At 42.9% G+C, this 14,210-nt stretch overlaps 1 protein-coding gene across 1 annotated transcript in view; it reads right to left on the minus strand.

Moving 5' to 3' along the window:
- Nucleotides 1-419: 419 nt before the first annotated feature.
- The window catches only part of LOC121531621 (SH3 domain-binding glutamic acid-rich-like protein), a 107,587-nt gene continuing 93,796 nt past the window's right edge, over nucleotides 420-14,210 (minus strand). The window contains exons 3-4 of the mRNA XM_045217181.1: nucleotides 13,866-13,946; nucleotides 420-1,222 (exon numbers count right to left, since the gene is read on the minus strand). Of these exons, the coding sequence (XP_045073116.1) occupies nucleotides 1,187-1,222; nucleotides 13,866-13,946 (117 nt within the window). The 3' untranslated portion in view covers nucleotides 420-1,186. The remainder of the gene's footprint in view (nucleotides 1,223-13,865; nucleotides 13,947-14,210) is intronic.

The following is a 14,210-nucleotide window of genomic DNA, read 5'->3' on the forward strand; positions in this document are numbered from 1 at the left end:
TATGCTGCACCCCCTCCAGCCAGGCACTATGCTGCACCCCCTCCAGCCAGGCACTATGCTGCACCCCCTCCAGCCAGGCACTATGCTGCACCCCCTCCAGCCAGGCACTATGCTGCACCCCCTCCAGCCAGGCACTATGCTGCACCCCCCTCCAGCCAGGCACTATGCTGCACCCCCTCCAGCCAGGCACTATGCTGCACCTTTTCAGTTTAGGGTGTGTGTCACGATATCTATCAACTTAACCACATTTGCACAACCATCCATTTCATAAATGGGAGACATTAGAGATGTGAAAAAACATGATTGTGTTTTGTTTTACCTTGGGTAGGGGTATCTAAAAAATGTGGAGGCCTTGCCACTAGCCTATACAGTTTCTAGACAGTCAATGTGAGTGATAACAACAACGCACAACGCTGTTATAACCAGTAAAACAACTCTCAGATCTTTATTGTACATAAAAATAAGACCATTATGGTGAGGCAGAGGAGAGATTTCTGATCATATGGACCATATTAATAATATGGCACCAAGCTGAACAAACATTCTGACCAGTAAATGTGTGAATCTGTTAGTAGTTAGCTGTATACAGACGTGATGTGAAATAGAATGTTTACAATAACACATTACAGGTCACCTATCTGCTTCCGTTACAGAAGTATATTTTGGCATGTTATATTTGTATTACTTCATGTTATCTTTATCACATTTAATCTCTATCAAAACAAGCAGATCAAAACATTAAGTCACAGGGCCTCAGGCATAAAACAACTAGCATCTAGAAGGGGCCGTGTATAAAGAGAAGGTCAGAATGCTGAGAAGTGGGGAGGGAGAGGAAGAAGATTTGGAGAGAGGAGACATTGTTGTGTTTAACATTAGAGAGAGGTGCTACTCTGATATTACACGCATTCAGACTGACTGGAACATCATGACATCAGGTGTGGAGACATTCAGACAACAGGCTTTAAGGCCAGCGGAGAGGCTCATGGGTACCCAGCATGCTCTGCTTCAGTACCTCCTCATACCCAGCTGATAAGGCACAGCTGAAGCATGAGACACAACAACAACTAAACTAAACTAAACATCTGGAAAGAAACCCCTGACCTCTAACAAAGTGAGAATGATATGGTCTGGTCTGCCCAGCAGGATCTGACTTGGTCATGGTCTGGACTGGGGTTGGAGTCAGGAACTATTGCTGCTCTCTCTTGGCTAGAGCATCAGCCTCCTACAGAGAGAAATATGGAGAGAGAGAGAGACACATTGGAAAGAATTAACAAAAAAAACAGATAAAACTAGAACGCTATTTGGCCCTAAACAGAGTACACAGTGGCAGAATACCTGACCACTGTGACTGACCCAAACGTAAGGAAAGCTTTGACTATGTACAGACTCAGTGAACATAGCCTTGCTATTGAGAAAGGTCACCGTAGGCAGACCTGGCTTTCAAGAGAAGACAGGCTATGTGCACACTGCCCACACAATGGGGTAGAAACTGAGCTGCACTTCCTAACCTCCTGCCAAATGTATGACCATATTAGAGACACATATTTCCCTCAGATTACACAGAACCACAAAGAATTCGAAAAAAAATCCAATTTTGATAAACTCCCATATCTATTGGGTGAAATACCACAGTGTGTAATCACAGCAGCAATATTTGTGACCTGTTGCAACAAGAAAAGGGCAACCAGTGAAGAACAAACACCATTGTGGTCCTCTGTAGCTCAATTGGTAGAGCTTGGCGTTTGTAAAGCCAGGGTAGTGGGTTCGATCCCTGGGACCACCCATACTTAAAAATGTATGCACACATGACTGTAAGTCGCTTTGGATAAAAGCGTCTGCTAAATGGCATATTATTATTATTAAATACAACCCATATTTATGTTTATTTATCATCTCTTTTGTACCTTAACTATCGTTACAACACTGTATATAGACATAATATTACATTTGAAATGTCTTTATTCTTTTGGAACTTCTGAGTGTAATGTTTACTGTTAATATGTATTGTTTATTTCACTTTTGTTTATTATCTACTTCACTTGCTTTGGCAATGTTAACATACGTTTCTCATGCCAATAAAGAGGAAGGAGAAAGAGGTGTGGTGAATTTTAGTAGTAAAGTCTGTTGGTTTTAACAGCTTCAGTTTGACCCAGGAAACCCCCTGTATCTCCATGGTGACACATACCTCCCTGCAGTTCCCTGAGTGGCAGAGAGGGGGAGCCAGGGTGCAGAGACATATAGACAGACAGAGGAGCACTGGGGTAGGCGTATACAGGATTGGAGTTGGGTTTGATAATATACAGATGTGTAACTGATAGAAGACAGAATGTGACTGGTGTTAATTCATTACATTTTTACATTTTTAGTCATTTAGCAGACGCTCTTATCCAGAGCGACTTACAGTTAGTGAGTGCATACATAATTTTTTTCATACCGGCCCCCCATGGGAATCGAACCCACAACCCTGGCTTTGCAAACGCCATCTCTGCCGGCCAAACCCTCCCCTACCTTGGACGACGCTGGGCCAATTGTGCGCCGCCCCATGTCTCCCGGTCGTGGCCGGCTACGACAGAGCCTGGATTCAAACCAGGATCTCTAGTGGCACAGTTAGCACTGCGATGCAGTGCCTTAGACCACTGCGCCACTCGGGAGGGGTGTGTGGTTAGGGTTAAGTGTGAGGTGCTGCCAAGGCCCTCTTCCTGGGGTCCAACAAAATTAAGGCAGTTATACATTTTTTAAAACATCACAATACATTCACAACAGATTTCACAACACATTAAGTGTGTTCCCTCATGCCACTAATCTACTACCACATATCTACAACACAAAATCCATATGTACGTGTGTGTATAGTGCGTATGTTATCACGTATCTGTGCCTATGTTTGTGTTGCTTCACAGTCCCCGCTGTTCCATAAGGTGTATTTGTATCTGTTTTTTAAATCTGATTCTACTGCTTGCATCAGTTACCTGATGTGGAATAGAGTTCCATGTAGTCATGGCTCTATGTAGTACTGTGCACCTCCCATAGTCTGTTCTGGACTTGGGGACTGTGAAGAGACCTCTGGTGGCATGTCTTATGGGTTATGCATGGATGTCCGAGCTGTGTGCCAGTAATTCAAACAGACAGCTCGGTGCATTCAACATGTCAATACCTCTCACAAATACAAGTAGTGATGAAGTCAATCTCTCCTCCACTTTGAGCCAGGAGAGATTGACATGCAAATTATTAATGTTAGCTCTCTGTGTACATCCAAGGGCCAGCCGTGCTGCCCTGTTCTGAGCCAATTGCAATTTTCCAAATCCCTCATTGTGGCACCTGACCACACGACTGAACAGTAGTCCAGGTGTGACAAAACTAGGGCCTGTAGGACCTGCCTTGTTGATAGTGCTGTTAAGAAGGCAGAGCAGCGCTTTATTATAGACAGACTTCTCCCCATCTTAGCTACTGTTGTATCAATATGTTTTGACCATGACAGTTTACAATCCAGGGTTACTCCAAGCAGTTTAGTCACCTAAACTTGCTCAATTTCCACATTATTTATTACAAGATTTAGTTGAGGTTTAGGGTTTAGTGAATGATTTGTCCCAAATACAATGCTTTTAGTTTTTGAAATATGTAGGACTAACTTATTCCTTGCCACCCATTCTGAAACTAACTGCAGCTCTTAGTTAAGTGTTGCAGTCATTTCAGTCACTGTAGTAGCTGACGTGTATAGTGTTGAGTCATCCGCATACATAATTCATAATCATTAGTCAAGATTGAAAAAAAGTAAGGGGCCTAGACAGCTGCCCTGGGGAATTCCTGATTCTACCTGGATTTTGTTGGAGAGGCTTCCATTAAAGAACACCCTCTGTGTTCTGTTAGACAGGTAACTCTTTATCCACATTATATCAGGGGGTGTAAAGCCATAACACATACGTCCAGCAACAGACTATGATCGATAATGTCAAAAGCTGACAAAACAGCCCCCACAATCTTTTTATCATCAATTTCTCTCAACCAATCATCAGTCATTTGTCTATAAGCATGCTGAAAGTCTGGTGTCAATATGTTTACTGTAAAATAACATTGTATCTGGTCAAACACCATTTCTTCCAAAAGTTTACTAAGGGTTGGTAACAGGCTGATTGGTTGACTATTTGAGCCAGTAAAGGGGGCTTTACAATTTTTGACTTTTGCGTCCCTCCAGGCCTGAGGGCACACACTTTCTAGTAGGTTTAGATTGAAGATGTGACAATATCGTCCGCTATTATCCTCAGTAATTTTCCATCCAAGTTGTCAGACCCCGGTGGCTTGTCATTGTTGATAGACAACAATAATTTTTCACATCTTCCACACTCACTTTACAGAATTCAAAATTACAATGCTTGTCTTTCATAATTTGGTCCAATATACTTGGATGTGTAGTGTCAGCATTTGTTGCTGGCATGTCATGCATAAGTTTGCTAATCTTGCCAATTAAAAAATTATTAAAGTAGTTGGCAATATCAGTGGGTTTGTGATGAATGAGCCATCTGATTCAATGAATGATGGAGCTGAGTTTGCCTTTTTGCCCAAATTTTCATTTAACGTGCTCCAAAGCTTTTTACTATTATTCTTTGTCATTTATCTTTGTTTCATAGTGTAGTTTCTTCTTCTTTTTATTCAGTTTAGTCACATGATTTCTCAATTTACAGTACATTTGCCAATCGGTCTTGTTGCCAGACTTATTTGCCATACCTTTTGCCTCATCCCTCTCAACCATACAATGTTTAAATTCCTCATCAATCCAAGTGGATGTAACAGTTTTTACAGTCATTTTCTTAATTATTAGTAACTGGTTTAAGCAATTTCATAAATGGTTGCTCGTCATTACACACCACAGACCAGCAAATATTATTTACATCATCAACATAATAATCACTACAAAACATATTGTATGACCTCTTCTACACAATATTAGGCCCAGCCTTTGGAACTTTGGTTTTCCTAGATATGGCTACTATATTGTGATCACTACATCCAATGGATCTGGATACTGCTTTAAAGCAAATTTCTGCAGCATTAGTAAAGATGTGATCAATACACGTTGATGATTTCATTCCTGTGCTGTTTGTAACTACCCTGGTATTTTTTTATATATTTTTTTTTATTTCACCTTTATTTAACCAGGTAAGCCAGTTGAGAACAAGTTCTCATTTACAACTGCGACCTGGCCAAGATAAAGCAAAGCAGTGTGATAAAAACAACAACACAGAGTTACATATGGGGTAAACAAAACATAAAGTCAAAAATACAACAGAAAATATATATACAGTGTGTGCGAATGTAGTAAGTTATGGAGGTAAGGCAATAAATAGGCCATAGTGCAAAATAATTACAATTAGTATTAACACTGGAATGATAGATGTGCAAGAGATTATGTGCAAATAGAGATACTGGGGTGCAAATGAGCAAAATAAAGAACAATATAGGGATGAGGTAGTTGGGTGGGCTAATTTCAGATGGGCTGTGTACAGGTGCAGTGATCGGTAAGGTGCTCTGACAACTGATGCTTAAAGTTAGTGAGGGAGATAAGAGTCTCCAGCTTCAGAGATTTTTGCAATTCTTTCCAGTCATTGGCAGCAGAGAACTGGAAGGAATGGCGGCCAAAGGAGGTGTTGGCTTTGGGGATGACCAGTGAGATATACCTGCTGGAGCGCATACTACGGGTGGGTGTTGCTATGGTGACCAATGAGCTAAGATAAGGCGGGGATTTGCCTAGCAGTGATTTATAGATGGCCTGGAGCCAGTGGGTTTGACGACGAACATGTAATGAGGACCAGCCAACAAGAACGTACAGGTCACAGTGGTGGGTAGTGTATGGGGCTTTGGAGACAAAACGGATGGCACTGTGATAGACTACATCCAATTTGCTGAGTAGAGTGTTGGAGGCTATTTTGTAAATGACATCGCCAAAGTCAAGGATCGGTAGGATAGTTGTTTTAAATAGGTTGACTGATAACCTGAACCAGGTTGCAGGCACTAGTTATAGTTTGAAGCTTTTTCTTGAGTGGGCAGCCTGATGAAAGCCAGTCAATATTGAAATCACCCAGAAAATATACCTCTCTGTTGATATCACATACATTATCAAGCATTTCACACATATTATCCAGATACTGACTGTTAGCACTTGGTGGTCTATAGCAGTTTCCCACCAGAATGGGCTTTAGGTGAGGCAGGTGAACCTGTAGCCATATTACTTCAACAGCATTTAACATGAGATCCTCTCTAAGCTTTACAGGAATGTGGTTCTTAATATAAACAGCAACACCTCCACCATTGGCATTTCTGTATTTTCTGTAAATGTTATAACCTTGTATTGCTACCACTGTATCATCAAAGGTATTATCTTAGTGAGTTTCAGAGATAGTCAGAATATGAATGTTATATGTTACTAGCAAGTTATTGACTTCAAGAACCTTGTTTCTTAGGTTACATATGTGAATGTGGGCTATTTTGAGCACTTTTCTTGGATGCTTGATTGCTTTCATTTCTTTACTGGGAAGCTTAGCAGAAGTAGACAGGCTCATGTTATGTATGTTAGTACAGGGTGAGCTGCACACAGTGGACTTCCTACTAGGGCACACCGCCTCAATGCTAACAGTATAACTCTGGTTCATAGGCACATGTGGTCCTCTGTAGCTCAATTGGTAGAGCATGGCGCTTGTAACGCCAGGGTAGTGGGTTCGATCCCCGGGACCACCCATACGTAAAAAATGTATGTGCACATGACTGTAAGTCGCTTTGGATAAAAGTGTCTGCTAAATGGCATATTATTATTATTATGTTTACTGCATACAATAGCTGTGGGATCAGCAGAGGCATTCAGGGCAGTAAGGGGGACATAAATTAGGTTACTTACATTGTGTCTTCCAGCGCCCCTGGGATAATGTACATTTGCTGAAGCATTATGACAACTCAGTGACACAATGGTAGGGATTAACTGAGTTTGGCTTGGGACATTGATAAGATGGCTTGGAGTTGGGAGAAAGTGTCATTGGGCCAAAAGGGTCCATATCAAGGGATATCTTTACATTACATGTTTTTGATATTCTACAGAATACAGATCATGTCCAATGCATATTTGTAGTTTTGTGGATACGCACCATATCCTGATGTGATATTTGGATTACTCTGAATATCACACATGGACATTTCGTATGGCCGGATATGGACATTCAATATCCTGAGTTATGTGACATCCTACTTTCTCTCTTCCTGTTGACAAATACTGACAGTATACATAGAGAGAGAGAGGAGGGGAGATAGAGAGACAGGGAGAGAGAGAGGGAGAGAGCGAGAGACAATACTGACAGTATACATAGAGAGGAGGGGAGATAGAGAGACAGGGAGAGAGAGCATATCTGTGTTTTCTCAGCACATTCAAGATATAAAGCTATATTGATTCCAAATAAACTTCTCTTGGCTGAGGTCCATCTTGCTTTCAGGTCCATATCCAGATCTTGATATGCTTTCAGGTCCATATCCAGATCTTGATATGCTTTCAGGTCCATATCCAGGTCTTGATATGCTTTCAGGTCCATATCCAGGTCTTGATATGCTTTCAGGTCCATATCCAGGTCTTGATATGCTTTCAGGTCCATATCCAGGTCTTGATATGCTTTCAGGTCCATATCCAGATCTTGATATGCTTTCAGGTCCATATCCAGGTCTTGATATGCTTTCAGGTCCATATCCAGATCTTGATATGCTTTCAGGTCCATATCAAGATCTTGATATGCTTTCAGGTCCATATCCAGATCTTGATATGCTTTCAGGTCCAGATCCAGATCTTGATATGCTTTCAGGTCCAGATCCAGATCTTGATATGCTTTCAGGTCCATATCCAGATCTTGATATGCTTTCAGGTCCATATCCAGATCTTGATATGCTTTCAGGTCCAGATCCAGATCTTGATATGCTTTCAGGTCCATGTCCAGATCTTGATATGCTTTCAGGTCCATATCCAGATCTTGATATGCTTTCAGGTCCATATCCAGATCTTGATATGCTTTCAGGTCCATATCCAGATCTTGATATGCTTTCAGGTCCAGATCCAGATCTTGATATGCTTTCAGGTCCATATCCAGATCTTGATATGCTTTCAGGTCCATATCCAGATCTTGATATGCTTTTGGATATGCTGAAAATAAGGAAGATTTCTGATGCATTTCTGAGTTTTCAGCACACGCTCAATAATTTGACAAATATGAAATCCATATTTTTCTTTCATTCTCAAATAATTTTTGGATTCCCTCTGGATATATATACATGGTATATACATGGTATGGAGAGATATGGACTCATTAGATATCATACATGGTATGGCTGGATATTTACTCATTAGATATTCTGAGATAGGCCTATGTGGACATCTTATTTTCTCTATATGATGACAAGCACACCAAGACAGTCGTGAAGAGGGCACTACAAAGTCTACTCCCCCTCAGGAGACTGAAAAGATTTGGCATGGGTCCTCAGATCCTCAAAAGGTTCTACAGCTGCACCATCGAGAGCATCCTGACTGGTTGCATCACTGCCTGGTATGGCAACTGCTCGGCCTCCGACCGCAAGGCACTACAGAGGGTAGTGCGTACGGCCCAGTACATCACTGGGGCCAAGCTTCCTGCCATCCAGGACCTCTATTCCAGGCGGTGTCAGAGGAAGGCCCTAAAAATTGTCAAAGACTCCAGCCACCCTAGTCATAGACTGTTCTCTCTGCTACCGTACGGCAAGAGGTACCGGAGCGCCAAGTCTAGGTCCAATAGACTTCTCAACAGCTTCTACCCCAAAGCCATAAGACTCCTGAACATCTAATCAAATGGCTACCCACCCCTATTTTACGCCGCTGCTACTCTGTTTATTATCTATGCATAGTCACTTTAATAACTCTACCTACATGTACATATTACCCCAATTACCTCGACTAACCGGTGCCCCCGCACATTGACTATGTACCGGTACCCCATGTATATAGCCTCCCTCCTGTTATTTTATTTTACTGCTGCTCTTTAATTATTTGTTACTTTATTTTGTATTATTTTATATTGTCTTTTTTGTGATTTTTTTTGGTATTCTTTCTTAAAACTGCATTGTTGGTTAAGGACTTGTAAGTAAGCATTTCACTGTAAGGTCTACACCTGTTGTATTCAGCGCATGTGACAAATACAATTTGATTTGATTTGAAATACTGACAGTAGGCCTACATAGTATATTTTCTCAGCACATACAATGCATATGCTCTTGACTGAGGTCCATCTCAGGATCTTGATATGCTTTTTGATATGCTAAATAAGGACCATTTCTGATGCTATTTGAGTTTTGAGGACATGCTCAATAATTTGCCAAAAATTAAATCCATATCATTCTTTCAGACACTAGCTATAGTTTTTGTGTTCCCTCTGCATAAAGGTGCATACAAACCACAAGCTAAAATCAATGTAACTGGTTCCAACTGTCATTTTTTAATTTGGGCGCCACAAATAAGTGTGTAAATGGTGTGTGGTCGAACTGACAACTGGAGAAACAAAGAAGTGAGAAGCTGTTCAAAAAATACCTCAAAGAAGTTAACGGTAAGGTGATGTTTTATTTATCTTAGTAACTAGAATCAAGAATGTTATCTAATTTGGCGCGCAGCCAGTAGGGCTAGCTAGCAAGTCTTGATAGGGGGTATTTTTTAAATATATATATAGTTTTGTTTTGTTTCAGGGAAAGATCAGCTTTAATATTGCAGATAGATTGTAACTTCCATCAATGTAATTGTCTGCATCACTTCCCATATGTTTTTTTTCTGCAAATATATATATATTGTCACGATCGTTGAACGGAGTAGACCAAGGCGCAGCGTGATGAGCGAACATACTTTATTATCAAAAGTGATAACACGAACAAAACAATAAACGATAACGTGACGTCCTAGGTTAAACACAACCAACACGGAACAAACCAAAAGGAACAAGATCCCACAACTACTGTGGGAAAACAGCCTGTTTAAATGTGGTTCCCAATCAGAGACAACCAGCCACAGCTGACACTCGTTGCCTCTGATTGAGAACCACACTGGCCAACATAGAAATGAAACAACTAGAACTATAACACAGAACACAAACACATAGAATCTACACACCCTGGCTCAACATATAGAGTCCCCAGAGCCAGGGTGTGACATATATATATATATACATACATATACACATACATACATATAAATACATATAAACTCAGCAAAAAAAGAAACGTCCTCTCAACTGCGTTTATTTTCAGCAAACTTAACATGTGTAAATATTTGTCTGAACATAACAAGATTCAACAACTGAGACATAAACTGAACAAGTTCCACAGACATGTGACTAACAGAAATGGAATAATGTGTCCCTGAACAAAGGGGGGGTCAAAATCAAAAGTAACAGTCAGTATCTGGTGTGACCACCAGCTGCATTAAGTACTGCAGTGCATCTCCTCCTCATGGACTGCACCAGATTAGCCAGTTCTTGCTGTGAGATGTTACCCCACTCTTCCACCAAGGCACCTGCAAGTTCCCGGACATTTATGGGGGGAATGGCCCTAGCCCTCACCCTCCGATCCAACAGGTCCCAGACGTGCTCAATAGGATTGAGATCCGGGCTCTTCGCTGGCCATGGCAGAACACTGACATTCCTGTCTTGCAGGAAATCACGCACAGAACGAGCAGTATGGCTGGTGGCATTGTCATGCTGGAGGGTCATGTCAGGATGAGCCTGCAGGAATGGTACCACATGAGGGAGGAGGATGTCTTCCCTGTAACGCACAGCGTTGAGATTGCCTGCAATGACAACAAGCTCAGTCCGATGATGCTGTGACACACCGTCCCAGACCATAATGGACCCTCCACCTCCAAATCGATCCCGCTCCAGAGTACAGGCCTCGGTGTAACACTCATTCCTTTGAAGATAAACGCAAATCCGACCATCACCCCTGGTGAGACAAAACCGCGACTCGTCTGTGAAGGGCACTTTTTGCCAGTCCTGTCTGGTCCAGTGACGGTGGGTTTGTGCCCATAGGCGACGTTGTTGCCGGTGATGTCTGGTAAGGACCTGCCTTACAACGGGCCTACAAGCCCTCAGTCCATTTTATTCAAATTGTATTATTATGTGTTTGTTCTCATTATTTCTGTATATAATGTTTCTGCCACCGTCTCTTATGACCAAAAAGAGCTTCTGGATATCAGGACAGCGATTACTCACCTCGTATTGGACAAATCATTTTTCTTCAATGAGTCAGACGCGAAGGACATCCTACAGACACCCGACAAGGCCCAAATCCCCATCATTCGCATGAGGAAGAGACAGAGATATCGTGGACGTAGGTCGGGGTGCCTTGTAAGGATCCGACGGCGAGCGAGTAAACTGCCGCTCCCATCAATCCTATTAGCCAATGTTCAATCATTGGAGAACAAATTGGACGACCTAAGATTACGTTATCCTTCCAACGGGACATTAAAAACTGTAATATCTTATGTTTCACCGAGTCGTGGCTGAACGACGACATGGATAACATACAGCTGGCGGGATATACGCTATATCGGCAGGATAGAACGGCTGACTCCGGTAAGACAAGGGGTGGCGGTCTGTGTATATTTGTAAACAACAGCTGGTGCATAAAATCTAATACTAAGGAAGTCTCAAGGTTTTGCTCGCCGGAGGTAGAATATCTCATGATAAGCTGTAGACCACACTATTTACCAAGAGAGTTTTCATCTATATTTTTCATAGCTGTCAATTTACCGCCGCGAACCGATGCTGGCACTAAGATTGCACTGAATGAGCTGTATAAGGCCATAAGTAAACAGGAAAACGCTCATCCGGAGGCAGCGCTCCTAGTGGCCGTGGACTTTAATGCAGGGAAACTTAAATCCATTCTACCTAATTTCTACCAGCATGTTAAATGTGCAACAGAGAAAAAAAAAAAACTCTAGACCACCTTTACTCCACACACAGAGACGCGTACAAAGCTCTCCCTTGCCCTCCATTTGGCAAATCTGACCATAACTCTATCCTCCTGATTCCTGCTTATAAGCAAAAACTAAAGCAGGAAGTTAATAAAAAAGTGGTCAGATGACGCAGATGCTAAGCTACAGGACTGTTTTGCTAACACAGACTGGAACATGTTCCGGGATTCTTCCGATAGCATTGAGGAGTACACCACATCAGTCACTGGCTTCATCAATAAGTGCATCGATGACGTCGTCCCCACAGTGACCGTACGTACATACCCCAACCAGAAGCCATGGATTACAGGCAACATCTGCACTGAGCTAAAGGGTAGAGCTGCCGCTTTCAAGGAGCGGGACTCTAACCCGGACGCTTATAAGAAATCCCGCTATGCCCTCCGACAAACCATCAAACAGGAAAAGAGTCAATACAGGACTAAGATTGAATCGTACTACACCGGCTCTGACGCTCGTCGGATGTGGCAGGGCTTGAAAACTATTACAGACTACAAAGGGAAGCACAGCCGCGAGCTGCCCAGTGACACAAGCCTACCAGACGAGCTAAATCACTTCTATGCTCGCTTCGAGGCAAGCAACACTGAAGCAGGCATGAGAGCACCAGCTGTTCCGGATGACTATGTTATCACGCTCTCTGTATCCGATGTGAGTAAGACTTTTAAGCAGGTCAACATTCACAAGGCCGCAGGACCAGACGGATTACCAGGACGTGTAATCCGAGCATGTGCTGACCAACTGGCAAGTGTCTTCACTGACATTTTCAACATGTCCCTGACTGACTCTGTAATAACAACATGTTTCAAGCAGACCACCATAGTCCTTGTGCCCAAGGAAACTAAGATAACCTGCCAAAATGGCTACCGACCCGTAGCACTCATGTCTGTAGCCATGAAGTGCTTTGAAAGGCTGGTCATGGCTCACATCAACACCATTATCCCAGAAACCCTAGACCCACTCCAATTTGCATACCGCCCCAACAGATCCACAGATGATGGAATCTCTATTGCACTCCACACTGCCCTTTCCCATCTGGACAAGAGGAACACCTACGTGAGAATGCTATTAATTGACTACAGCTCAACGTTCAACACCATAGTGCCCTCAAAGCTCATCACTAAGCTAAGGACCCTGGAACTAAACACCTCCCTCTGCAACTGTATCCTGGACTTCCTGACTGGCCGCCCCCAGGTGGTAAGGGTAGGTAACAACACATCTGCCATGCTGATCCTCAACACGGGGGCCCCTCAGGGGTGCGTGCTCAGTCCCCTCCTGTACTCCCTGTTCACCCATGGCTGCATGGCCAGGCACGACTCCAACACCATCATTAAGTTTGCCGACGACACAACAGTGGTAGGCCTGATCACCAACAACGATGAGACAGCCTATAGGGAGGAGGTCAGAGACCTGGCAGTGTGGTGCCAGGATAACAACCTCTCCCTCAACATGACCAAGACAAAGGAGATGATTGTGGACTACAGGAAAAAAAAGAGGACTGAGCACGCCCCCATTCTCATCGACGGAGCTGTAGTGGAACAGGTTGAGAGCTTCAAGTTCCTTGGTGTCCACATCACCAACGAACTATCATGGTCCAAACACACCAAGACAGTCGTGAAGAGGGCATGACAAAGCCTATTCCCCCTCAGGAGACTGAAAAGATTTGGCATGGGTCCTCAGATCCTCAAAAAGTTCTACAGCTGCACCATCGAGAGCATCCTGACTGGTTGCATCACCGCCTGGTATGGCAACTGCTCGGCCTCTAAGGGTGCCCTCAGGGGGAGCGGTGAGACCCAGAAAGTGTTAAGTGTTAGGGTGTGGGGGTTAGGGACTAGGGGTTAAGGTGTAAGGGTTAAGGTACCTTAGATCCAGGGGGAGCGGTGAGACCCAGGAAAGCGTAGACAATGTTGTCTTCTCTGGCATCAAAGAACGCCTCGTAGTTCTGAAGGAGAGATAAAACCACTATAAACCCTACAGCCTTGTAGTTCTGAGGAGAGAGCGATAAAACCATTATAAATCCTACAGCCTTGTAGTTCTGAGGGGAGAGAGATAAAACCATTATAAATCCTACAGCCTTGTAGTTCTGAAGGAGAGAGCGATAAAACCATTATAAATCCTACAGCCTTGTAGTTCTGAGGGGAGAGAGATAAAACCATTATAAATCCTACAGCCTTGTAGTTCTGAGGGAGAGATAAAACCATTATAA

The sequence above is a fragment of the Coregonus clupeaformis genome, unplaced genomic scaffold, assembly GCF_020615455.1.
Source record: "Coregonus clupeaformis isolate EN_2021a unplaced genomic scaffold, ASM2061545v1 scaf0956, whole genome shotgun sequence".
In the NCBI taxonomy this organism is placed as follows: domain Eukaryota; kingdom Metazoa; phylum Chordata; class Actinopteri; order Salmoniformes; family Salmonidae; genus Coregonus; species Coregonus clupeaformis.